Source organism: Diospyros lotus, chromosome 10 (genome assembly GCF_014633365.1).
Source record: "Diospyros lotus cultivar Yz01 chromosome 10, ASM1463336v1, whole genome shotgun sequence".
NCBI lineage: Eukaryota > Viridiplantae > Streptophyta > Magnoliopsida > Ericales > Ebenaceae > Diospyros > Diospyros lotus.
In genome coordinates this window covers 11,946,112-11,972,708 of record NC_068347.1, presented here as the reverse complement: position 1 = coordinate 11,972,708, position 26,597 = coordinate 11,946,112, and the positions used below count along the sequence as shown (strand labels likewise).

Here is a 26,597-nt window from a genome sequence, read left to right as displayed (position 1 = left end):
TGTTTAGAGGACAAATGATGGCAAGATAGGTAGTTTTTCAAGGGATGCTGAGTGCAGCTTCGGATTCCTTTTCTAAGGCCAATAGGTAGGTCCAAGTCATTAGTAAGAGGCAATGAAGTAGGTGAGGGACAAGTGACCTCAGTACCATGATTTGGAGAAGGTGTTGGTGCCACTGAAGACTCTAAAATGAACTGTTGTGTCTGTCTCTTGAAGACATAAGGAGATCCCTTGAACCGAACTGGAGAGGAGGGCAACATTATTGAAGGCTGTTGGTCTTGATGAATCTGTTGCTTTTGATGATCTATGGACAAAATAGATAGATCGTGAATTTGAGGCTCATGAGGTGTGTCCAAAATTGGTAGATCAAGACTAGTATCACAATGAGGGGTGTGTTTATCTTGACTGCCAGACTTAGGGAAAAATGATTGATTCTCAATAAATGTAACATCTTTGGACACACAGAATTTCTTCGTAACTAGATGGTAATATTTATAGCCTTTTAAGTGAGTGAGTAACCTAGGAATACACATTTGAGAGCTCAAGGATCCAACTTATCCGTAAGATGTTTGGACACATGAACGAAGGCAATACAACAAAACACTCTTACAGGAAGGGGAGTATGAAACATCACTTCAACAGATTGAGGGTGCAATGAAGGCACTTGAACAGATTGAAGTGATAGTGCAATGAAGGCACTAGGGCTTACTATACCAGCCTATTAAGGAGGCTCTGATACCAAGTAGAAAAAAAGAGAAAGGGAAGCGGTATTCACATATAATTTTATTGATATGAGCAAAAATATTTATACAAGAGATTACCTAAGAATTTTCCTAGATTTTAGAGATTATATTCCTACTTTGTAGGACTAAGTTACAACAAACTTAAATACAAACCCATCTAATCAAAAACTACCTAAGAAGATAAAATACAACAAGAAGATAAATCAAAAGATAAATTAACAACAATGAGTAGCCCCATCACAATCAACACACACAGCTCGGCTCAGTAGCCCATCAATCAAATAATACCGGATATTTTATCAGAAACTGTTGGAGAAGATAAAGAGGAAAGTTTAAGCTATGCAGGAGAAGATAAGAAGAGAAGATGATAAAGATAAAGATATAAAAGGATGAAGAAGAATTCAAGCCGGAAGGATACAGATATTCCTTAAAACCAGATAAGGAAATCCTGAATTTAAGTTGATCCTAATCTAAAATATGTTGTTGTAATCTAGTCTTAAATATTAGGAGTGACATCTAGTGCCTAAATGTTAAAAGAGTTTTCTTAGGAACTTTGAGTATATATATTTTGCATCATTGGATCAATGAGAACATGGAAGTTATTCCTGTCATTAAACTTCCAACAAATTTATTCTTTCAAGGTATCAGAGCCACGATTCCATGGCAAGTTCTTCTACTTATTCTCCTATAGTTTCTGTGAGCTCACAATACGGCTGAAACTCAATCAGCGAGTGAAACATTTACCAACTTACCTTCTTCAACAAGGAATACTCAATTCACACCATCTCCAATCAATCTAGATGGTCATTCTCTCTAGATCACTTAGCATAAGCTAAACGGAACCAACTTTAGAGACTGGTTCCAGTTAGTCTTGCTGGTAATCTGGGGAAAGGGCAAGGTTGGATACCTAAATGGGACAGTTTCTAAGCCAAGTACAGATTCAACAACTTATGGTGTGTTGGAGAGTCCTAGAGTGCTAAGAAGTCTAACCGAGAGAAGAGATGTGGGCCTAAAAATAATCAGGTGCTAATAAGTAGAGATAAGGAGGATTTGGAGACTCAAGGGATAATGAAAACAAGAGTCTAGATAAGTCCCTAAAATTCAGGAGAATTTGTAGGAGTAGATTGTGTCTCTAATCTAATCTTGTATCAAACTTAAATTTATGTTGTATTTTATCTCCTAATTGTTAGGTATAGATAGCAAAGCAACTTGTATAAGAGTGAGATTCACAATTAATCAAGTAAGAGTTTAATTTTTCACAAACTCATTTTGATTCTCGGGTTCCCTGCCTAAAGGACCTAACTCTGTTCATGGTATCAAAGCTTGGCTCTTTCTAGCCTAAGTATCTAGATTATATGGATACTCTAAGCCTTAGGAATGCAACCGCTACTACTGCAAAATCACCCCTCAGTTCGACTCATCAACACACTGCAATTCCAGCTGTTGTAATTCCTACCAACACCCTATCAATGGACAGCCACACCTTGCAAATCACACAACATAGATTGAACGGAAGAAACTTTAGGGAATGGTTTCAATTCGTCTCATTGTTTGGCTTCTATGTTGTTTCGGTAAAAATTATGTTGGACTGCTAGCATAGTTTTGGTGACAGTTCTGACCTTCGGGTAAATGAGCTTAAATCCAGCATGTTTACTGTTGGTTTGTATGGCTGCGATTTGGAGGATGTTAAGGCTGTTGCGAAATTTCCGCTTGGGGTGATGCCTTTCTGTTACTTAGGGGTGCCTTTGGCAACTGAGAGACTAAAGGTTATTCATTATGCTCCTATTCATTGATAAAATTTCAGATTATATTAGCTCGTGGAAGTGTGCTTCATTGTCATATGCAGGTAGGACGGAGCTGATTAGATCTATCATTCAAGGGGTGGAATGTTTTTGGCTCTCGATGCTACTTGTTTCTTCGGCTGTTTTGGAGAAAATCATTCGAATGTGCAGGGTTCTTCTATGGAATTCCCTGGTTGCTTGGAGGGATATTTGCTTGTGTAAATCAGAAGGTGGGCTCGGTTTGAAGGACCTACGGTGCTAGAACTCGATTCTCCTCATTAAGGCCCTTTGAAATTTTCACCAAGAGAAGGATTCCTTATGGGTTCGTTAGGTTAACCGTGTTTATGTCAATGAAGGGTCAATTTGGACAGGGGCCCCTAGGAAGGGGGGTTCTCTGCTTCTCAAGCATATCCTTACCTTGAGAGATCATTTATGCCAATCGAAAGGGTCAGTTTCAACAGCTATCAATCTTCTGTCTAGCTGGTACCAAGGAGGGTCTCTTTGTCTTGATAAAGTTGATGATTTTTTCCGTCTGAAAGCTGCAGCTAAAGTCTGGGCTAATGTTGTGTGGGACTCAGCGATTATGCCCAAGCATGCTTTCATTTTGTTGCTGGGAGTTAAAGGCAAGTTTCTAACTAGGGATAGACTGCATTTCTTGGATGCAGAAAGAACCTGTGGCCTGTGTGGTAGCCTTAGAGGAGTCATCCCAGCATCTCTTCTTTTATTGCTCAATCAGTGCAGAGATTTAGAGGCTTTCCCCTTGATAAAAAAAAAAGCAAGGGAAAATTCGGCTATCTCATTGAGGCTATTCAAACTCCACCAAAGGAATTCGGAGAATACCAATGATGGGCGATGGAGAACTCTATTGTAATGGCTTGGCTTATTAACTCAATGGAGCCTAAGATAGGCCGACCCTATCTGTTCTACAAAATTGCAAAAGAGGTATGGGACGCAGTCTAAGAAATTTACTCTGATCATGAAAACACAGCTTAGTGTTTTGAGATTAGAGCAACAATTAGGGTTACTAAACAGGGTAGTTTTGGAGCTGCATAATATTACAACAATCTGATGGAGCTATGACAAGAGATGTATCTATTTTATGATCCAAAGTAGGAGTGTTCTATCAACAACCAAAAATATAGCAAGATGTTGGAGAAGGAGAGGATCTTTGACTTCCTCCAAGAACTCAATTCAAATTTGGATGAAGTAAGGGGACGACTCCTAGGTACCAAGCCATTACCATCTCTCCAAGGAGTGTTTGCAGAGGTTAGACACGAGGAAAGCAGAAAGTAGGTCATGCTCCCAGCAACAGAACCAAATACAGGTTCTGCTCTTGTTGCCAACAAAAGAAAGGACAACCCTAGGGACAAACAATGGTGTGAACATTGTAACCGACCCTACCATACAAAGAATAGATGCTGGAAGCTACATAGTAAACCACCAAACTGGAAATCTAGACCTAAGAGAGAAAAAGAGAGGCCAACTTATGTAGCAGCAAGTATTCCCACAGGTGAAAAAGGTATGGGTGTGAATTTGACTACTAGCCAAGTGGAATTTCTACAAAAATTGTTGAATGGATCTCACATTGCAAAGGAATCAGATGGTTTAGCAGCTAATACCTCAGCACTTATGGCCCAAAAAGGTAATCAATTTTTGTCCTTAACTACTAGGAGAATGAATAGAAGTTATTAGGTGGTAGATACTGGGGCCTCTAACCACATGACCGGATCTACAACCATGTTTGAGAAATTTGATATTGGAGACAAGGAACTAACCGTATTGATGGCAGATGGCACCGTGTCTTCAATCATGGGAAAAGGGAGTGTTTGTGTGATTATTTTACAACTTGAATCTGTCTTATATATGTCAAACTTAAAGTGTAGTTTATTATCTGTGAGCAAGCTAACAAGGGATATGGATTGCATTGTAACATTTTTTCCCTCATATTGTATCTTTCAAGACCGATCCTCAGGGAAGATGGTTGACAGTGCTGAGGAAAAGGATGGACTATATTGGCTATTTGACAATAAGGTTGTCCCTAATCAGTTAACTCATAGGTTTTCTCTTATTGTTAGTTCGAATTCTGAGATTTTGTTATGGCACAAACGTTTTGGTCATCCTAATTTTTCATATTTGAAACACTTGTACCCAAATTTATTTATCAATAAAGAGAAGTTGATACTTAAGTGTGATCATTGTATTCTTGCCAAACAAACTCATAGTACTCATCAACTGAACCCATACACTCCTAAACATTTTCACTTGATCTATAGTGACATTTGGGGACCAGCTAGCAGTGTTCTAAAAATCGGCTTAGGTGGCAGCCTAGGCGCCGGTGAGGCGCTAGGCGGCCCCTAGCCGCTGCGAATATGTCCAAGTCGACCCTTCTAGGTGCCAGCCCGATTAATCGGGTGGCAGTGGCGCCTAGCCACCTGGGATGCCTAATTTTTGGGTTTAAATCTTACCCTTTGTTGATTCCGAAGCCTCTCTTACTCCTCTCAGTCATCTCGCCCTTTCATACTCCTCTCAGCCCAAGGTCGTCACTGCCTCAACGCCGCCGGTACCTCCTCGTTGCCTCAAGCTCCATCGTGACCTCCTCACTGCCTCTACACTGTCAAGCTCCACCCTCACTGTCGCGTCCTCGTTGCGTCAACGTCGTCGTCGCTATCAAACTCCATCTCCGCTTCCGCTTCCGCTTCCGACTAGGGCTGGCAATTTTTGACACGACCTGATTACATGACACGGAGTTAAGCGGGTTAGGGTTGAGGCTAATTGGGTTCGAGTCATAAACGGGTCAACTCGTTTATGACATGATTATTTTCGTATCTTAGGTAGGTCAACTCGTCTAACCCGTTTAGACACTTAATGACCCATTTAATTAAACAGGTTAACAGGTTAACCCGAACATGTTAACACGATTATATATGAAATGACACGTTTAATTAAAAGGGCTAGTGGGTTGATCTGAAAACGTTAACACGATTATACATGAAATGACGCATTTAAGACCAATTTACAAAAATAAATTAAAAACAATTATAATATTAAAAAAACTATTATGTATTCAAAAATTTTATGATTACAATTTAATATTTATAATTAGTAGATCTAATGTATAAATTGTTAAACGGGTTGCATGTGTCGTGTCGTATAACTAGTTTAATAAACATGTCTATGTTAGGGTTTAGGGTTTTGACACGATTAGTTAATCATGTCATGTTCATGTTTGTCATAATTGTGTTATACGTGTGTCTCAACACGACACGATTATGACCCGCCAACCCATTTTGTCACCCCTACTTCCGACCCCTCTATCTCTCTCTCGCATGCGCGTTGTTGGGTGTTAGTGTTAGGGTTTATTATGTTATTTAGTTTTCTTTTCTATTTATATGTTAAATATATTATATATATATTTTTCTATTTCTATTTATATGTTAGATATATATATCTAATATATATATATATATTTTTTCATGCCACTTTCAACTTTGATTTAATTGAAAATAACATCAAGTTACATCACAAAGTTAAAAAAAAATAAAAAAAATCAACAATATTCCCAAGCCCACTTAGGCACTAGGCCCCAACCTGGCGCTCGACTAGTGCCTAGCGTGTTTTAGAACACTGCCAGCTAGGTTTCCAAACTTGAATGGTGCTAGATAGTTTGTAACTTTCATTGACGACCATACAAGAGTGTGTTGGGTATACCTAATGAAAGAAAAATCTAAGGTATGTGCAATTTTTCAAAACTTTCATAAACTCATTCTAAACATGTTTCAGTCCTCTATTTGTATCCTTAGGATTGACAATGGCCGAGAATATTTTTCTTATCCATTCACTCAATACCTTATTACCAATGAAATTTTTCATCAAAGCACTTGCCCCTATACTCCTCAACAAAATGGGGTAGTTGAGAGGAAAAATCGCCATTTATTTGAAGTGGCTAGATCCCTAATGTTCACTAGTTCCACTCTTAATCGGTATTGGGGAGAAGCTGTTCTAACAACCTCTTATTTGATTAATAGGCTATCATCCAAGGTCATCAGACTCCTTTGCACAACCTCATGTCTATCTTTCCCCGTGTTCGAAATCTCAATACTTTTTCTCCCAAAGTGTTTGGGTGTGTGGTATATGTCTATCAAACCAGTCCTAATCGTCACAAATTAGAACCAAGGGCATTCAAATGCATATTCATTAGTTAATCTCCTACCCAAAAAGGATATAGATGAATTTTATCACTTAACGTACTCCATTGCAAGTGGGAGAAAATCACTAAGATCCTACCGTGCCAATGCCTATCTCTTTACCTATTCATTCTTCTCTTCCCAGTAATAAGTTTATTCAAACAGATGCAGCTGTTCATTCACAGCCAGCAACTTTTGAACCTAACTCATCATCTCCTCAAGATCCTCAACCAACCTATCTACCAGCAAAACCAGAGGTAACTAATTCAAGGGAAGATCTATGTCTAGAAAAACCAATAAAATTTTACTCAAGACGTGCTAAACATCCAGCTCCTCAACTCGGCCAATTATTAGAACCAAAGGAAGGTTCAACAAATGAGGAGAACACTGCAGCCAATAGTGACTTGAACATCCCTATTGCTATTAGAAAAGGTGTAAGGTCGTTTCTTAAGTATCCAATATCAAACTACTTGACATATTCTAGGTTATCCCCTCAATTCAAGGCATTCACCAAACCTATGGATGGAGTAGCTATTCCTCAAAGTATTCAAGAAGCCTTGAGTGATCCTAAGTGGAAGGAGGCTATGATGGAGGAAATGAAGGCACTAGACAACAATCGCACATGGGATCTGATAGATTTTCCCAAGAACAAGAAGATTATAGGCTGCAAATGGGTGTTTACGGTAAAGTATAAATCAAATGGAAGCATAGACAAGTATAAAGCCAAGTTAGTTGCCCAAGGATTCTCTCAACCTATGGGATAGACTATGAGATTTGTACTCCAGTAGCAAAATTAAATTCCATAAGGGTGCTATTATCCATTGTCGCAAATTTAGATTGGGAATTATTTCAATTTGATATAAAAAATGCATTCCTAAATAGGGAATTGGAAGAAAATGTATACATAAAGATTCCACCCAGATTTGAGAAAGAAGAAAGAACTAGCAAGCTATGTAAACTACATAGGTCTCTCTATGGATTAAAACAATCTCCAAGAGTATGGTTTAAGAAATTCAGCTCTACCCTCACAAAATTTGGTTACAAACAAAGTGGGGCAAATCATACACTCTTTATTAAACATGTTGCTAATGGAAAAAAAAAAAAAACATCTCAATTGTGTATGTAGATGATATAATTGTTATAGGAGATGATACTCATGAAATTGTAGCTTTAAAACAGAGGTTAAAAGAGGAGTTTGAAGTCAAAGATTTGGGAACAATGAAGTATTTTCTGGGAATGGAGGTGGCCAGGAGCAAACAAGGTATGTTGATTTCTCAAGGAAAAATATACTCTTGATCTCCTAAAAGATACAGGAATGCTGGGATGTAAACCAAGGTATACTCCTCTAGAGAGACCCTAAGCAACCCTAGACTGCAGCTTCTAAGAGAACTGAGTTGGAAGAAATAGCCAAACTCGTTAAATTGTATTCATGCGAGACTGCCTATTTATACAGATTTACTCTATGTTGCTAACCCTATTGTACAAGAGATAGAATCCTAACTAAACTTAAATATGTTACAGATAGACAACTACTTAAAGATAGGCTAACTAGAGTACATTATCTTTATTATTTGTTGCATATTATCTCTTATAATATCAGCTCCTATAATTTCTCCTATTATCTAGGAGCTCTTCCTTAATCTCTTGGGACTTAAATCTTCCTTATCCTTATCTTCAGCTAGCTATTTGGAGTAGAACTAGTAAGCATTAGAGATCTAGCCACTTCAAGTAGATGGCGATTTTTCCTCTCAGCTACCCCATTTTGTTGAGGAGTATAGGGGCAAATGCTTTGATGAAAAGTCCCGTGAGTGGTAAGGTATTGGGTTAAGGGGTGAGAAAAATATTCCATGCCATTATCAGTCCTAAGAATGCAAATGGAGGATTGAAACATGTTTTGAATCAATTTATGGAAACTTTGAAAAATGGTATTGACTTCAATTTTTTCTTTCATAAGATACACCCAGCACACCCTCGTATGGTCGTCAATGAAAGTGACAAATCATCGGGCACTAGTCAAGTTTGAAATTCTTGCTAGGCCCCAAATATCACTATGAATTAGGTAAAATGGTTTAGAAGGAGTATATGGATGAGATTGATAAGTGCTGTGTGTTTGCTTGGCAAGGATGCATTTATCACATTGAAGAACTAAACTCTCTTTATTGAAAAATAAATCTGGGTACAAACATTTCAGATATGAAAAACTGGGGTGGCCAAACCTTCTATGCCATAACAAGATATCAGAATTAGAAGTAACCGAAAGAGAGAGACTATGAGTGAACTGATCAAGGGAAGCCTTATTTTCTTAAAGTCAATAGAGCCCATCCTGTTCCTCAGCACTGCCAATCATCTTCCCCGAGGACCGGTCCTGAAAAATACAATGAAAGGGTAGAAAGGTTACAATGCAGTCCATATCTTGAGTAAGCTTGCTAATAGACAATAGGTTGCACTTCAAATTTGGAACATATAAAACTGTTTTTCAGTTTTAAACCACCAATACTTATATTTCCTTCCCCTATAACAACAGAGGTGTTACCATCAGCCAACAACATTGTTAACTCCTTGTCCCTTGGCTGCCAATGAGACTGAAATTGCTAAAAAAATTCGGCTGATCCTGTCATATGGTTAGAGGCACCCATATCCATAATCCAGCACTTTCTACTAGGTTTTCTAGAGGTTAGGGAGTATATTAGATTACCTCTTTGGACCGAGGATGTTGTAGCAGTGGTGGTTGTATTGTCGGTTTCTTTCCTAATGTGAGTATCTTGCAACAATCTTTGTAGGAACAACACCTATTCAGTAGATAGGTTCAACTGCACACCTTTCTCGAGTGGAGGTGTTGCTACAACTGAAGTTGTGTAGGCTAGCCTTTCTTTTTCTCTCTTACTCCTCGGCTTCCAATTGGCTAGCTTCCCATGTAGCTTCCAGCAGGTATCTTTGGTGTGAAAGGGCTTGTTGCAATGCTCACACCATGGTTTATCCCTTGAAAATTCTTCCCTTTTTGTTGTTGCTAGGCCCCTAGAAAAATCTTCCTTTTTTGTTGCTGCGAGGGCTGAGCTTGTATGAGAATCGGTGGCTGTGAGCATTACCCTTTTTTTGCTTTCTTCTCTTCTTACTTTCGCAAAGACCTCTCGGAGTGAAGGGGTTTGGTGCCAAGAAGCCGACCACGAACTTCATCAAGGTCTGAATTGAGGCCTTGAAGAAAGTCGAAAACCCTTTCTTTTTCCAACATTTTGCTGTATTTCAAGCTGACTTCTTTGCACTCCCAGTTTTGATCATAAAATAGATCCATCTCCTGCCATAGTTCAAGCAATGTATTATAGTATTTGGTCACACTAGAATTACCTTGTTTAGTGTTTCGAATAGCCAATCTAATCTCAAAACACTGAGCTGTGTTTTCGAGATCTGAATATATTTCTTGTACTGCATCCCACACTTCTTTAGCAGTCTTGTAGAAGAGGTAAGTTCAGCCGATCTTTTGCTCCATTGAATTGATTAGCCACACCATGATGATGGAGTCCTCAGCCTCCCATCTTTGATAATCAGCAGCATCTTTGGATGGTGCAGTAACTTCCCCCGACATATATCCATACTTACCTTTGCCCTTGTTTACCAAAGCAACCAATTGGAACCACTTGCAGAAGTTCCTGCCATTTAGCCGATGTTGTGTAATCTGTAAGGTGTGGCTCTTGGTGGATAAGGAAGCGCCTGGAAGAATTGTTGTTCGTGGGTTGGAAGACTCAGCAGTTGTGTGGACTGCACTTTCCTTGTTTGAGTCATTCATGATTTCTGAAGTTTCAGGTTAGAAAACGAGAGTTTGATTTTTTGCATGGTCTTAATTTTGATCTTGATGAAGTAAAAGGGCGGTTGCTTGGAAGTCTTTGCAGAAGTCAATAAGGGAAGTCTTTGCAGAAGTCAGGACAAAAGATAGAAAAAAAAGAGTGATGTTAAATCCTTCAAGGGTGTCCAATTCTGATGTGAACTTACAAACATAAGCATTATTCTCCTTAAGAATAAAAATGTCTAATTCATCCAAAGGAGAGCCCTAGAAAGAAAAACCATGATGTGACCACTACAACAAGCCATATCACACAAAGGAAACTTGCTGGAAAATTCATGGAAAACCAACAAATTGGAAGCTTAAAAATCAGAGAAAAGGAAATCAAGCAACCTATGGGGAGAAGTAGAAATAAAAAAATCAACCAACTTGATTCTATCTGTAGATCAGTTAGAGGTTTTATAGCAATCGTTAAGCCAAAGCAAGGTGACCAAACCTGAGACAACAAAAGCCCCTAGCCCGGTAGTGTCTCTTGCTAAACTAAGTACACCTAGACACTCTCTAATCTCTTTCAAATTCCCTATAAACTATTGGATAATCGACATAGATACCACAGATCACATGATTGGATCACTTAAAGTGTTGTCAGCCTATGAACCTTGTGATAAAGGTTTAACAATCTCAATGGTTGATGGTACTATAACCATGGCTCGAGGGTAAGGTACAGCTAATGTGGCAGGCCTAAGTTTGAAATCAGTGTTATATGTTCCTAATCTAAAATGCAACCTGCTATCACTAAGTAAATTAACCAAAGAAGAGAAATGTTTGGTGACATCTTTTCCTTCGTATTATGAATTTCAAGATCTATCTTCGGGGAAGGATGATTGGGAGTGCTGAGAAAAAAGGAGGCCTCTATTATATTTCAAAGATTGGTCAGTCTCTTGGATCTAGGTCACAAATCCAATATTCCTTGTCTACTATTTCAAATTCTAAACTTATGTTATGGCACCAACGTTTAAGGGCACCCTAGTTTCAATTATCCCAAAGTTTTGTATCCTTATCTTTTCATTAATAAAAGAAGCCATTCCTTCCATTGTGAACAATGCATCCTTGCAAAACAAACCAGAATTTATGATCCATCTCATGCATATAAACCTACAAAGTCATTCTATTTGATTCACAGTGATATTTGGGGACCAGCAAGGACATCTAATTTGACTAACACTTGATGGTTCATCACATTTATAGATGACCATACAAGGGTTAGTTTGGTGTTCTTAATGAAAGACAAATCTGAAGCCTATGTTGTGTTTAAAAGGTTTCATCAAATGATAAACAAAGTCTTCCAATCTTCAATCCATGTTTTACGTTCAAATAATGGTAGGGAATATTCACCAAAATTCAGGCCCTTACAATCCCCAACAAAATGGGGAGGCAGAAAGAAAAAGCCACCGCCTTCTTGAGACTGCAAGGGCAATTGTGTTTATCCTTATTACTAAATCAGTCCCTAATGTTTACTGGGAAGAAGCTATTCTTACTTCCTCCTACCTTATTAATCGGTTTCCCTCCAAGGTACTTGCATTTAGAACCCCTTTGAGCATCCTTGATTTTTATCCTTATTACACTAGGGTTCTAAACTCTCTATCACCAAAAGTGTTTGGGTGCATTGTGTTTATACAAGTATCAACCCTCTCAATCTAAACTTGAACTTAAAGCCCTCAAATGCCTATTTGTTGGTTATTCTCCCACTCAACAAGGATACAAGTGCTACCACCCTTCTGCATGACGTCTCATTGTATCTCGTGATGTATCCTTCCTTGAGCATCAACAATTTTTTCACACAATTCCTCTACAAGGACACATACCTAGTGCAAAGGAACAATGGGACTCTATTTTGCCTCTACCTATAATCCCAACTCTAGAACTTCCTACTACCACTGAATTAGTCCTAGAACCTCCTCTTCCTACTCAAACCTCAGTGCCTAATTCAAGGGGAGATAAAAAAGACTAGACTCAAGAAAATCCAAGCTTGGATAAATCAACTTTGGTATATTCTAAAAGGCCTCGTGACCCTCAGCCAAACCAAGTGTCTGATTTGGAGATAGGTCCAGAAACTGATAACAATGGCAGTATGCAAAAGGTTACATCTAACAGGTTTGATGATCTAAATATCCCAATAGCACTAAAGAAAGGGGTGAGATCGTATACCAAACACCCTATTTCAAATTATGTGGGATATTCAAAGCTATCTCCACAGTTCAAGGCCTTCACAATCAGCATTGATGATATAGTGATCCCTAAGGATATACATCACGCATTAGGATGAGAAGTTGAAGGCAACAGTAATGGATGAGATGTAGGCCCTAGAAGCTAATGAAACTTGGGATATTGTCAATCTACCAGATGAGAAGAAAATTGTTGGCAACAAATGGGGCTTTACAGTCAAGTACAAGTCAAATGGAAGCATTTACAAGTACAAAGCAAGATTATTAGCCCAAGGGTTTAACCAAACCCAAGGATTTGATTATGAAGAGACTTTTGCTTCGGTAGCCAAGCTTAATTCTATCCGAGTGTTACTTACATTGGCTATTAATCTAGATTGGAAGTTGCATCAATTGGACATCAAGAATGCATTCTTAAATAGGGAACTAAAAGAAGAAATCTATATGAGGATACCCCCAGGTTTTTGAGACAAAAAACACAAAAGAAAAGGGATGCAAGTTAAAAAAGTCACTATATGGCCTCAAGTAATCTCCAAGGGGCTAGTTCAAGTGGTTTAGTGGCACTCTCATTCAACTGGGATACAAACAAGGGCAGACAGACCACACCTTATTCACAAAAATTGGAACAGATGGCAAGAAGACAATCCTTATTTTCTACATGGACGACATTATCATCACTGGGGACAACATTCTGGAAATTGAACATCTAAAAAGGCAACCAAGGAATTCATTTGAATTGAAAAATTTGGGAGAATTAAAATACTTTATGGGGATGGAAGTAGCCAGAAGCAAGGAAAGGGATTTTATATCTCAAAGGAAGTACACTATTGATTTGTTGAAGGAAACTAGTAAGCTTGGGTGCAAACCTACTAGTACTCCCTTAGAACCTATATGGAAGAATAAAGAAGATAGCATAAGGGAGTATCAAGTCAACAAAGAAAGATATTAGCGATTGGTGGTTAAGTTGATCTATCTATCACTCACCAGATCTGATATTACATATGATGTAAGCATAGTAAGCTAGTTCATGCATTCGCTTACAAGAAGGCATCTTGAGGTAGCATATCACATTCTTAGGTACCTCAAAAGAACCCTCGGCAAAGGACTCCTGTTTAAGAAGAGTCAGGATAGAGGAATAAGTGCATTTATAGATGTTGATTAGGTTGGTTCTATTGAAGACAATAGATTTGTATCCGGATTTTGTACAAAGTTATGGGAAAATTTGGTAACTTGGAGAAGCAAGAAGCAACTAGTGGTGGCAAGAAGCAGTGAAGAAACAGGGTATAGGGCTATATGTGCCCATTAGGGTGGAGAAAATGATGGAACACTTACACCTTCCAATGTACTCTCCAAAAACTCTTTACAGTGACAATAAGTCTACAATTAGCATCGTTAATAATCTGGTACAACATGACCAGATGAAACACGTGAGAATTGACCAACACTTAGTCAAGCAAGAGATTGAAAGAGGAGATATAAGTCTTAACTATATCCCTACCGAATCTCAAGAGGCAGATATCCTTACTAAAGTAATGCAGAAACAAGGATTTGAATCTATTCAAAGTATACTGGGAATGATGGACATCTATTCACTAGTTTGAGGGGGAGTGTTGGAGAAGATAAAGAGGAAAATTTAAGCTATGCACAAGAAGATAAGAAGAAAAGATGATAAAGATAAAGATATAAAAGGATGAAGAAGAATTCAATCTGGAAGGATAAGGATATTCCTTAAAATTAGATAAGGAAATCCTAAATTTAGGTTGATCCTAATCTAAAATATGTTGCTGTAATCTAGTCCTAAGTATTAGGAGTGTAATCTAGTCCTAAATGTTAGGAATTTTCTTCAGAACTTTGTGTATATATATTTGGCATCCTCGGATCAATGAGAACATGGAAGTTATTCCTCTCATTAAACTTCCAACAAATTTATTCTTTCAGAAACCAATAGATGAAGGATCAAAAGATAACTTGAAATGTATTGAGTTAAAAGTTCTATATAACTCTATTAGTAGGTCAAGTCAAATTTGACATACATCAGGATTAATGTAGAAATAATTTCTTCATGAAGCAAACCTATAACATCATATCTATGAAGTTTATTTGATGCAGAAAATAAATTCATTTGATCTATCTTCTCTATATAATCATAAACCTTTAGAAACCCCAAAAACTAGTCTACATCCACAACTAAGATTAAGGACAAAACAGACACGTGAATATAAATAATTACTTCGCTAAGAATGAGGACCCCTTTCTTTGAATCTTGACAGGCCACAAACTCATAGCTGACGAGATTCATTCCATCCCGCAGAGATGTGACAAGGGCTACATCTGACCAGAAGAAAAAATAAATAAATAAGAAATTAACATCTAACATCCCTCAGAAAATTCATTGCAATTCCATGGAAACTAAATTCAGATAACACACATAAAAGATTACTACTACAGTATTGCAGTATAAATCTAACTAAAATCAGAACTGCTAATCATGCACAGCTTTCAGTTTTGATTCCTAAAACATTCAACAAATTGTAAATAATCAACTGTGGGTACAAATCTAAGCAATTTAACTAGCCTCAAAATGAACATTACATGCCTAGATTGAACTGGAAGCATGATAAGTAAATTTCATTAACTCGTTCCTATACTGAACTCAGAGAAGAACAATGCGAAGACACTTCCATTGGATGGCTATAGAAGTATGATTGAATCTCAAAGCATAATAAAGGCCTCGCAACAATGAAAGCCAATCTGGTCCTGTAGTACTACAAGTCTTTAGTAGCTGCCAGACTAATTTATTTGTCATCCATATCATATATTATTTTACATTTTAATGAGTATAATATATAAGGTTTAATAGTCAAGAGCATTAAGTAAATTTCTGCCTCTGGACCTTAAATTGTGTATAGGGATAATAGTATGAATAAAGTAATTTTTTAGGTTCTTGTACAGTTATGTGTGGTTTGAATTAAGTATAGAATATTCTAATTAGTTAAATTTTCTAGATTTCATAATTGTCAGTCCCACTTCTTCAGAACAAGTTAAAGTCTGGTAGCCTAAATATGTAATTTTTTATTCAAGATATAGATAAGTGAATATGGCAGCTTGTTTGCCTGATATGTGTGCCCCCAGCTAAGTGATAGGCCTTTTCTTCCTCTCTTTTCTCTTTTCTGCTCTGCACAAATTATCCAAGTACTTTCTCTGCTACTGTTTGAGAACCTTAGAAAAAGAATAGCCCTAAGTTTGAACTGCCTATTAGCTTTCAGTTTCATAATTGAAAGCATAAATTGAGTGCTGTCTTGAACTGCCAACAAGCTTCCCTTTTGAAACATCAGATTTTAGCCTTTTCCCATTCTATAAATATTTTTCTTAGTCTCAGCTAAAACATCATCCTAATAGGTATTCATATAACTGGATCCATTATCGAGTGTATAGTTGTAAAATCTAGAGTAGGCACAGATCTAGCATCCAAACCTCATAGCCAACTCAACATTTAATCAATTGCACAAGTTGGTGCAGTTATGCAGGATATATGCCATACATAATATGACACGTTATAAATAACAATATTGTTGGAAAATAATATTCTGAATAATTTGGGATTTTGATATCCCATGATTTTGGGATTATTATTAGGGATTTATTTCTGTTTTTCAGTTGTTTCCTATTTCTAGTTTGTTTCCCTTTTATACTGTTTCCTAAATCAACTCCTTAATTCTAGTTTTTCCTTTGGCTATATATTGTATCTCTGCCCATGAATAAAAGTAGATCAGAGGAATTACTTCAATAAGCTTTGTTTTCATGGTATTGGCTTTGTTAGAATTATTAGTATAATTGTCATTATTATATGTTTGTGTTTTATTTCGTAATTAGGATAAGTTCATAGCTGTTTAAGGCCCGTTATGCCTATTATAAATAATAAGTTAAGAGAGGCTAATCTCTTAGGTTTTTTTCCTATAATTATTTTCTCACATGGTATGAGAGCCATTGGTGAGAAAAACCCTAGCCATCGCTGTGTATCTTTTTCCGGCGACTGTCAAACCCTAGCCGTCACTGCCCAATACTAGAACCCCATTGTCTGGCCACCATTGGATAACACTGCCACCACCATAGGGTTCACCGCCACTAGATCGGCTGACTGCTGAAGACTTGCTGCCGCCGGACCACCCACACGTCGCCGCCACTTGCTACCTCCATCTCCACGCGTTGGCGCGTGCCAGCGCATCCGTTGGTCAATCTTGTTCGGCTTCTCCAGATCTAATCTCCGGCGACCTCTCAAGCCACTTCCAGTGTTGAAACCCTCGCATGTCTGATTTCAGTGAGGCCGTTTCTGCAGGTGCTATTCCCGCTTCGACACCTGTTGCCCCTGCTGCCTCTCAATCCTTTACTATCTCCAATCTTGGGACAACCAATATTACCATTGTTAAGTTGATAGGGTTGGCCAGTTATCTCTCATGGGCAGCCTCTGTCAAAATGTGGTTCAAAGCGCAACACCAAGCGAATCATCTTGCCACAAAGGCTGAAAGTGTGCCAGAAGCAAATCGGGTTAGATGGGAACAAGTTGATGCCGAGTTATGTAGCCTCCTATGCCAATCTATTGATCCTTCCATCATGCAACTCTTTCGCCCCCTTTGAAACTTGTGTTGATGTGTGGAAGGAAGCTAAGGAGTGTTATACAAACGACATTCAACGTTGGTACACTGTGGTTTCTAATATCAAGAATCTCAAGCAAGAGTCGTCTATGGAATCTTATCTGGGGCAGGTTCGGGCTCTCATGCAAGAAGTTGATGCTCTTCTTCCTCTCACTACGACTTGCACCAAACAGATTGCTTAACAAGAGAAGTTTTTTATGGTTATTCTCTCTCCGATCTAAAACCAAAGTTTGATGCCATCAAACATCAAATCTTGACCAACTCTGCTAGCCCTACCATGAAAAACTCTTTCAAAAGGTTGTTGAATATGACAGGTACACATGGTATGTCCTCTTCTTCTCATGTTGTTCCTCTAGCCAAATCTTCAGCTCTTGTGTCTCAGACTTCCACTAGAGGAGGAAATAGAGGACACAATAATAATCTCTCACATCCACAGTGTACCTTTTGTAAGAAACTAGGTCATCTTGAGGACAAATGCTGGAAGAAACATGGTCGGCCAACTGCTCCACTTGCATCATCTACCAGTGCAACTCATGTATTTCAGAGCAATCCTAGTCCTGCTCAATCTCCACTAGGTTTGCAATTGCTACCTATGTTTGCAGCTGAGTATGATGCCTTCCTGAAGTTCCAGGCCACCTAGCTGTCTCATCCTGGTAATCCCGTTGCTTGTGTTGCTCAAGGCTCATCTATTAGTCCTTGGATTATAGATTCTGGCACCACTGACCATATGTGTGGTAATGAACTTCTTTTCTCCTAACTTACCTATTTTGATACCTTGCCTACTGTTACCCTGGCTAATGGTACCAAAACTGCAGTTAAAGGAATCGGTTACATCACACCCATCTCGTCTTTTTTATTAAATTCTATTTTATATGTTCCTGATAGCCCTTTTAATTTGATTTCAGTTAGCCAACTCACTAAAACCCTAACTATTCTGTTATCTTTACTCCTACCTTTGTTTGTGTTCAGGACCAGGGTACGGGGCAGACGATTGGCATCGGGCGTGAGTCACAAGGTCACTATCATCTTGTTGTGCCTAGTTCGCCAGTAGCTTGCACCAATGTCGCTTCCCCAGATCTTTTCCACTATCGTCTCAGTCATCCCAGCCTCTCCAAACTAAAGAAATTAGTTCCTAGTTTGTCGTTATTGTCCATGTTTAATTGTGAGTCGTGTCAGTGTGGAAACACGCTCGTAATTATTTTTGTCATCAAGTCCATAATAGGGCGGAGACACCCTTTTCCCTTGTGCACTCTGATGTATAGGGGCCCAGTCGCATCAATTCTACTCTTGATCTTTCATATTTCGTTACTTTCATTGATGACTTTTCTCGTTGCACTTGGTTGTTTCTTATGAAGAGTCAGTCCGAGTTGTTTTCAATCTTTCAAATATTTACTGCTGAAATAAAAACACAGTTTGGAGTTTCTACGTGCCTTACATAGTAATAATACCCCTGAGTATTTTTCTTCTCAATTTACTACCTTTATGACTGCTAATGGCATCCTGCATCAATCCTCTTGTCCTTACACACCTCAACAAAATGGTGTTGTTGAGCACAAGAATCGTCATCTTATTGAGACTGCCCAAATGCTCATTTTACATGCTAATCTTCCCACCAAATTTTGGGGAGATGTTGTTCTAACTGCATGTTATCTAATCAATCGCATGCCATCTTTAGCGTTACAAGACCAAATCCCTCATTCCCTTTTGTTCCCTACACAATCGCTTTATTCTATTCCTCTTTGTGTTTTTGGCTATATCTGTTTTGTGCATTCTTTTTCACCTGGACAGGATAAGCTTGCTGCAAAATCTCTCAAATGTATCTTCCTCGGCGATTCTCAAGTGCAAAAGGCTATAAGTGTTACTCTCCTGAGGTGAACCACTATCTTTTGTCTGCTGATGTCACATTCTTTGAACAACAGTCTTTCTTTTTGGTTGTTCAGCCTGATTCACAGAGTCTTCACCAAGTTTTGCCCGTTCCTTTTTCTTTTCTTTCGCTGTCCTCATCAGGTTCGTCTGTCTCCTCTGTGGTGCCTACCCTACCATTTTCTGGTCCACCTTCCACGGCTCTTCCACTTCTTACATATCACCATTGTCCTCATCTCGCTACCGGCGCCAGCATTCCTCTAACCCAGGACTCTCCTGACTCGCTCTCTCCATCTATGGTCCCTCTTGCTTCGGATCCTGAGCCCGACAGTCTCCTCGTTGCTCTTCACAAAGGTACACAGTCAACTCGTAATCTCCATCCTATTTATAACTTTTTATGCTATGACTATTTGTCCCCTTCTTATAATGCCTTTGTTTCGAGTCTTTCCTTTGTTTCTATTCTTAAAACTACAGGTGAAGCTTTTTGTCCCATCCTAGTTGGTGCCAGGCTATGTTAAATGAGATTGACGCCTTACATTCGAATGGTACTTGGGATTTGGTGCCTTTACCACCAGGAAAGACTCCCATTGGTTGCTGGTGGGTATTCACTCCCAAAGTGTGTCCTGATGGCTAGGTGGAACGTCTTAAGGCCCGCTTGGTTGCCAAAGGCTTTACACCAATCTATGAGCTGGATTGTAGTGATACATTCTCTCATGTTGCGAAAATGGCCTCTGTTTGTCTCTTTCTCTCTCTGGCTACCACATGTCATTGGCCACTCTATCAACTCGATATTAAAAATGTCTTTTTTCATGCTGATTTGCAGGAAGAGGTCTATATGAAGCAACCACCTGGTTTTGTCGCTCAAGGGAAGTTTAATTTAGTTTGCAAACTCAAGAAGTCTCTTTATGGTCTGAAACAAACTCCACGGGTGTGGTTTGGCAGATTCAACACTGTGGTTTAAGCCTTTGGTCTCACTCGAAGTGAAGCTAAACATTCGGTTTTCTATCGCCATTCTTCTTCCTTATGTATCTACCTTGTTGTTTATGTAGATGATATTGTTATCACAGGGAGTGATCAGGTTGGAATACAGAAACTGAAGGAACATCTACATCAGCACTTTCAGACCAAAGACCTAGGCCGTCTTCGGTATTTCTTGAGTATTGAAGTTGCTCAGTCAGGAGGTGGTATCTCAATTTCTCAAAGGAAATATGCCCTTGATATCCTAGAAGAAACTGGTATGGTGAACTACAAACTAGTTGACACCCCAATTGATCTGAATGTTTGACTCGTGCCGGGACAGGGGGAGCTTTATTCAAACCCTGGTAAGTATAGGAGACTGGTAGGCGAGTTGAACTATCTCACAATCACTCGTCTCAACATTGATTTTGTTGTGAGTGTAGTTAGTTCCTCAATTCTCCATGTGATTATCACTGGGATGTTATTTGGATTCTGAGAAATATCAAAAAAAGCGCCAGGTAAATGGTTACTCTATAAAGATAAGGAACACACAGATATTTGTTGTTATGCAGATGCAGATTGGGCAGGATCTCCTTCTGATCGTCGATCAACCTCTGGGTATTGTGTTCTTATTAGAGGAAATTTGGTTTCTTGGAAAAGTAAGAAACAAAATATAATATCTAGATCTAGTGCAGAGGCAGAGTATCGGGCTATGGCTAATGCAACTTGTGAGCTCATCTGGCTTAAATAACTCCTGCAAGAACTCGAGTTTTGTGGAGTGTCCCCTATGAAGCTTATTTGTAATAATCAGACTGCCTTACACATTGCTTCCAATCCAGTGTTCCATGAGCGAACTAAGTATATTGAAATCGACTGTCATTTTATTAGAAAAAAATTGGTTGGAGATGTTATTATTACAGAGTTTGTTAACCCCAATGATCAGCTTGCAGATGTCTTCACCAAGTCCTTAAAGGGTTCTCGAGTGGAATATATTTGTAACAAGTTTGGTGCATATGATATCTATGCTCCAGCTTGAGGGAGAGTATTAGAACTATTAGTATAATTGTAATTATTATATGTTTGTATTTTATTTTGTAATTAGGATAAGCACATAGGTGTTTAAGGCCCGTTATGCCTATTATAAATAACAACCTAAGAAAGGCTAATCTCTTAGATTTTTCTTTCATAATTATTTTCTCACAGGCTTCATAGCTGATATTCCACCATCACTGTCCAACATAGAGTTTGCAAACACCTCACCCAACCATTCTTCGAACCCTAATCCGATGGGTTCTTTCCATCTTGCCTTGAACCTATAGTCCTCTAACTTTAACCTTTTAATTCAAATAACCAAACATAAACTGAATGGGTTGAACTTCCGTGAATGGTTCTAGTCAATTCTACTAGTGATCAAAGGGAAAGGGAAGATGGGCTACCTCATAGGTTTCGGTTCTATAGAGTTGATTAACCATGTCATGACAATTGAATTTTCAACCTCCCACGTTTTATGAGCTGGATCGGTTAAAAAGGAGCAATAGTATCACCTGTGAGGTAACCCATCTTCCTTTTCCCTTTGATCAAAAGTAGAACTGAATGGAACCATTCATGGAAGTTCAACGCATTCAGTTTATGTTGGGTTATTTGAATTAAAGGGTTAAAATAAGAGGATTGTAGGTTCAGGGCAGGATGGAAATAACCCATCGGATTGGGATCAAAGAATGGTTGGGTGAGGTGTCTGTAGACTCTATGTTGGATGGCGATGGTGGAATATCAACCACGAAGCCAAATCTGGGTTTCATCCGACGTTAGTAAGGTTGAAAGTAACCCGGCTTTGATACCATGAAAATAAAGGTTATTGAAGTGATTCCTCTAATCTACTTTTATTCATGGGCAAAGATACAATATATAGCCAAAGGAAAAACTAGAATTAAGGAGTTGATTTAGGAAACAATAACTCCTCCACCTCTAAACTAGGAAAAAACATAATAAGGAAACAATTGAAAAACAGAAACAAATCCCTAATAATAATCCCGAAATCATGTGATATCAAAATCCCAAATTATTCGGAATCTTATTGTCCAACACCTGACCAACAATCTGAACCTGAACCCATACAGGAGACCAATCAAGAGGGAGAATTTGAGAAAACATCCCAAGAGGAACTTATAGTTTACTCTAGAAGACCACGAGTTCCTCTGCAAAGCCAACCACCAGATCCGAAGCTAAATCCAATGGAAGACACAGTCTAGGGAAGTTAATTGTATAGTTGATGATCTTAATGTGCCTATTACCCTCAAAAAGGTAGTAAGGTCTTGCACTTTGCACCCCAAATCCAATTATCTTACTTATTCTAAGCTCTCTCTAAAGGACAAGACATTTACTAGAAAACTTGATCACGTGGAGATTCCTAATAATGTTTGTAAAGCACTCTAGGATAAAAAATGGAGAGCAACTATAATGGCGGAAATGACAGCATTGAATGAGAACAAGACTTGGGATTTTGTTACTCTTCCTGAAGGAAATAATGTTGTAGGGTGCAAATGGATCTTTACCACAAAACTAGGTGTTGATGGGAATATAAACCTATACAAAGCAAGACTGGTTGCTCAGGATTACACTTAAACTCATGGTACAGACTACACCTTTGCTCCTGTTGCCAAGCTAAATTCCATTAGAGTTCTTTTTCTTTTACTGCCAATCTAGATTGGGAACTACACTAAATGAATGTGAATAATACATTCCTTAATGGAAGCTTGAAAGAAGAAGTATATATGAAACTGTCTCCGAGATTTGAAGAAGGCAAAACTGGCATGGTGTGTAAGCTAAAGAAATCTTTATATAGATTGAAGCAGTCCCCTAGAGTGTGGTTTACTCGATTTAGTACAGCTATGAAGAAATTTAGTTACACAAAAAGTCAGGTTGACCACACTCTCTTTGTGAAGAAATCTAAGGATGGAAAAAAGGCTATACTTATAGTTTATGCGGGTGATATGGTTATTACTGGTGATGATACTCAAGAAATTATCAAACTTAAAAAAGGCAATTGCAAGATGAATTTGAAGTAAAATACCTTGGGCACCTACAATACTTTGTTGGGACGGAAATAGCTAGAAGCTAGAAAGACATTTTTATTTCCCAAAGAAAATACACCCTTGATTTGCTAAAGGAGACAGGGAAGCTGGGGTGTAGACCTGCAGGAACACCCATATATCAAAATTGGAAGCCCAAAATTACCGAAAAGGATTCACCAGTTGAAAGAAAGAGATATCAACACCTAGTAGGGAAGTTGATCTACTTATAGTGTGAATTCATGCAGATGCAGTAAGTCAATGTGGGAAGTTGACTTACCACCTAGTAAGTCAATTCATGCACTCTCCCAAAAAGAGACATTTAGAAGCAATAAGTTAGGGCTTGTTCTCTTTGGCGTTTTCAGCCCGTTTTGAGTTTTTAGTTTTTCAAAACACTAAAAATGCGTTTCCTTTGCTATTTTCAAAAACAACTAAAAATTTTGTAAAGGAAACACTGAAAACTCAAAAACACGAAAAACAGTTTCACCCCCCCCCCCCCCCCCCTCGCCCCCCAAAATCTTGACAGAACTCAATTTCTTCTCTCGCTCCTCTCTGCTCTCTTTCTCTCAAGCGTCGGCCATCGAGTGCCCCGCCATCTCCATCGCTTCCATGAGCCACCATCGACCTCGCTCGCCACCGCTGAAAGCCGTCGTCGACCACCCCCAACTCAATTTCTTCTCTTGCTCCTCCCTGCTCTCTCTCTCTCTCTTATGCATCGGTCGTTGACTGCCCCGCCATCTCCATCGCTACCATCAACCTCGCTCGCCACCGTCGACTGCCTCCCCAACCATTCAATCTTGCTAGTTCAAACCGAGGGTCTCCTTTCTTCTCTCGACTGCCCCCCGCCATCTCCGTCACCTCCATGAGCCGATGTCGACCTCGTCCGCCACCACTGAAAGCCGCCGCCGTCGATCTTGCTGGTTCTATTGAAAGCTACCGCCGTCATTGATCTTAGATCTAAGGAGAAGATGCAGCGCTGGAGAATGGATGTGCTGGAGAATAGAAGAAGAAAGGGCAAAAAAGAAAAGAAAAAAAAAACACAAAATAATTTTTTAAAATTACAAAGCAAACGCATTTTCTAGTTTTTCATTTTAAGAAACAGTTTTTCAAAATGACAAAAAGAACACGTTTTCAAAAATCTCAAAACAGACACTCAAAAACACAAAGCTGAAAATGAATTTAAAACTCAAAACTCAAAATTGAAACACGAAGAGAACACCACCTTAGATTCTTTGCTACCTAAAGAGTCCTCCAGTGAAGGTTTACTATTCAAGAAAAATGACCACTAGAGTGTTGAGTGCTATGCAGATGCAGATTAGACAGGTTCAGTTGAAGATACAAAATCTATTACTGGGTATTACACAAAAGTATGGGGAAATGAGGTGACCTAGAGAAGCAAGAAACAAACAGTTGTTGCAAGAAGTAGCACTGAGCCAGAATATAGGGCAATTGCTCAAGGAGTTTGTGAACTAATCTGGATAAGCAAGTTACTACAAGATCTATCTATTCCACTAGAAGAACCTATGAAGTTATATAATGATAGAAAATCTACCATCACCGCAGTTCATAACCCTATTCAACACGACAAGATGAAGCATGCCAGGATTGACAAAAACTTCATCAACTCAGAAATTGACAATGGGACATTCACTTTACATTATGTGCTAACAAAATTACAAGAACCTGACATCCTTACAAAAGCCCTGTTGAAGTCAGATTTTGAGTCAAATGTTAGCAAGCAAGGAATGTTTGATATCTATTCACCAACTTAAGGGGGAGTGTTGGAAAATAAGACACTGAATAATTTGGAATTTTGATATCCCATGATTTCGTGATTATTATTAGGGATTTGTTTCTATTTTTCAGTTATTTCCTTTTTCTATTGTTTCCTAGTTTAGAGGTACAGGAGTTAATGTTTCCTAAATCAACTCCGTAATTCTAGTTTTTCCTTTTGCTATGTATTATATCTATGCCCATGAATAAAAGTAGATCAAAGGATTTACTTCAATAATCTTTGTTTTCAAATATAAAAGATGAAACTACTTTCTATAACCGCTTAAGAGTTTAAATGAGTTGGTGATCAATAATTTAACATGAGCTTAGAGTATTTTGATCCACTGTAACAGTTCAAAATCGTCAAACCATTTTTTATACATTTTAACTTGTTTATTACATTACAACAGACTGTATGCTGCAATTACATAGAAATTGTATGCAGAGATACGATTTGAGCCAAAATAAAAATACTAGAGGCTCCACTAACCTCCAATATAAACCTAGTAATCTTATCACTAAGAAAAATGCCTTGTGACTTTAATACACATTCTTCATCACTGCAAAAAGTCCATCCTCAAGATTCCCTTGGCTCATGCCTGCTCCAACTAGCTTTCAAAGAGTAGCTCTGGTCTCAGCTTAACCAAATCTATTAATCATGGTGCTTTCAAGTTGTTGCAAACACTCGTCAAACTATTGTGTAATTGGACCTCTTGAGCCTTAATTTTTGAGTTTTTTAAGCTTTCAATTGTGTGAAGGTATGGAGTCCAAAATCTCTCTCTCCATAGTTAGCAATCAAAAAGCTCCAATATCAGCAATAATCTAAGGTTATTAAAATATCTCTCATAGGTTATGGCATATCTATGTAACCAATGGTTTTCCAAAATTTGAAATATTGATTCAAAAAGACACATATAATTAGCCTCTTATGGAATTTGATAAAGCCCCACATTATGAACATATTCACTCCTCTAGACACATATGAGATATAGGATTATGTTTTCTTGATACACACCCTAGTGATGTGACTAGTACATATGATTGTTTCCTGGAGTATTTTCAATTACAATAAGGAGATTGACCAATCACAGAGGGCATTCTTAAGCTCAAATGAGTTTTTCAGAAGTTGAATATTCAACCAAAGACTACAGATGTCTAAGAGATGTAGGAACATATAGTAGTTCTTCACTTTCTAGTTGGGTTGAAGCCAAAGTTTAAGCCAGTCAAATCTCATATTCTTGATGGCATAGAACTGCATGCTTTTTTTGAGACTCAGGCTTGGATTCTACATGCCACATCTAGGGATTTTTTTTTGGGCTTGTGAGATAGATTCTAACAGATTAGCATTGGTTACTCAATTGACTTATAACCTGACTAATGATTAGTCCCCTTTTCAATCTAGTGGTGTTTGCAGAAGTCATCAAAATTAGCCACCATTGGTGGCTCAGGTGGTCAAGGTAGGGGAACACCCAAGGGTATATCCATTATCGCAAGGTGAGTTATACAAGAGATCAGTGTTAGGACTTGATTGATAGGACATAACTTCAAAATGCACTTAACAGGACTCTCAGCTTCCTTGAAG

At 38.4% G+C, this 26,597-nt stretch overlaps 1 protein-coding gene across 3 annotated transcripts in view; it reads right to left on the bottom strand.

Moving 5' to 3' along the window:
- The window catches only part of LOC127811590 (alpha,alpha-trehalose-phosphate synthase [UDP-forming] 1-like), a 94,222-nt gene that overhangs the window by 25,947 nt on the left and 41,678 nt on the right, over positions 1-26,597 (bottom strand). For all 3 annotated transcript variants that reach the window (XM_052351587.1, XM_052351585.1, XM_052351588.1), the window contains exon 10: positions 14,933-15,033. In XM_052351587.1, coding sequence (XP_052207547.1) covers positions 14,933-15,033 — 101 coding nt within the window. The remainder of the gene's footprint in view (positions 1-14,932; positions 15,034-26,597) is intronic.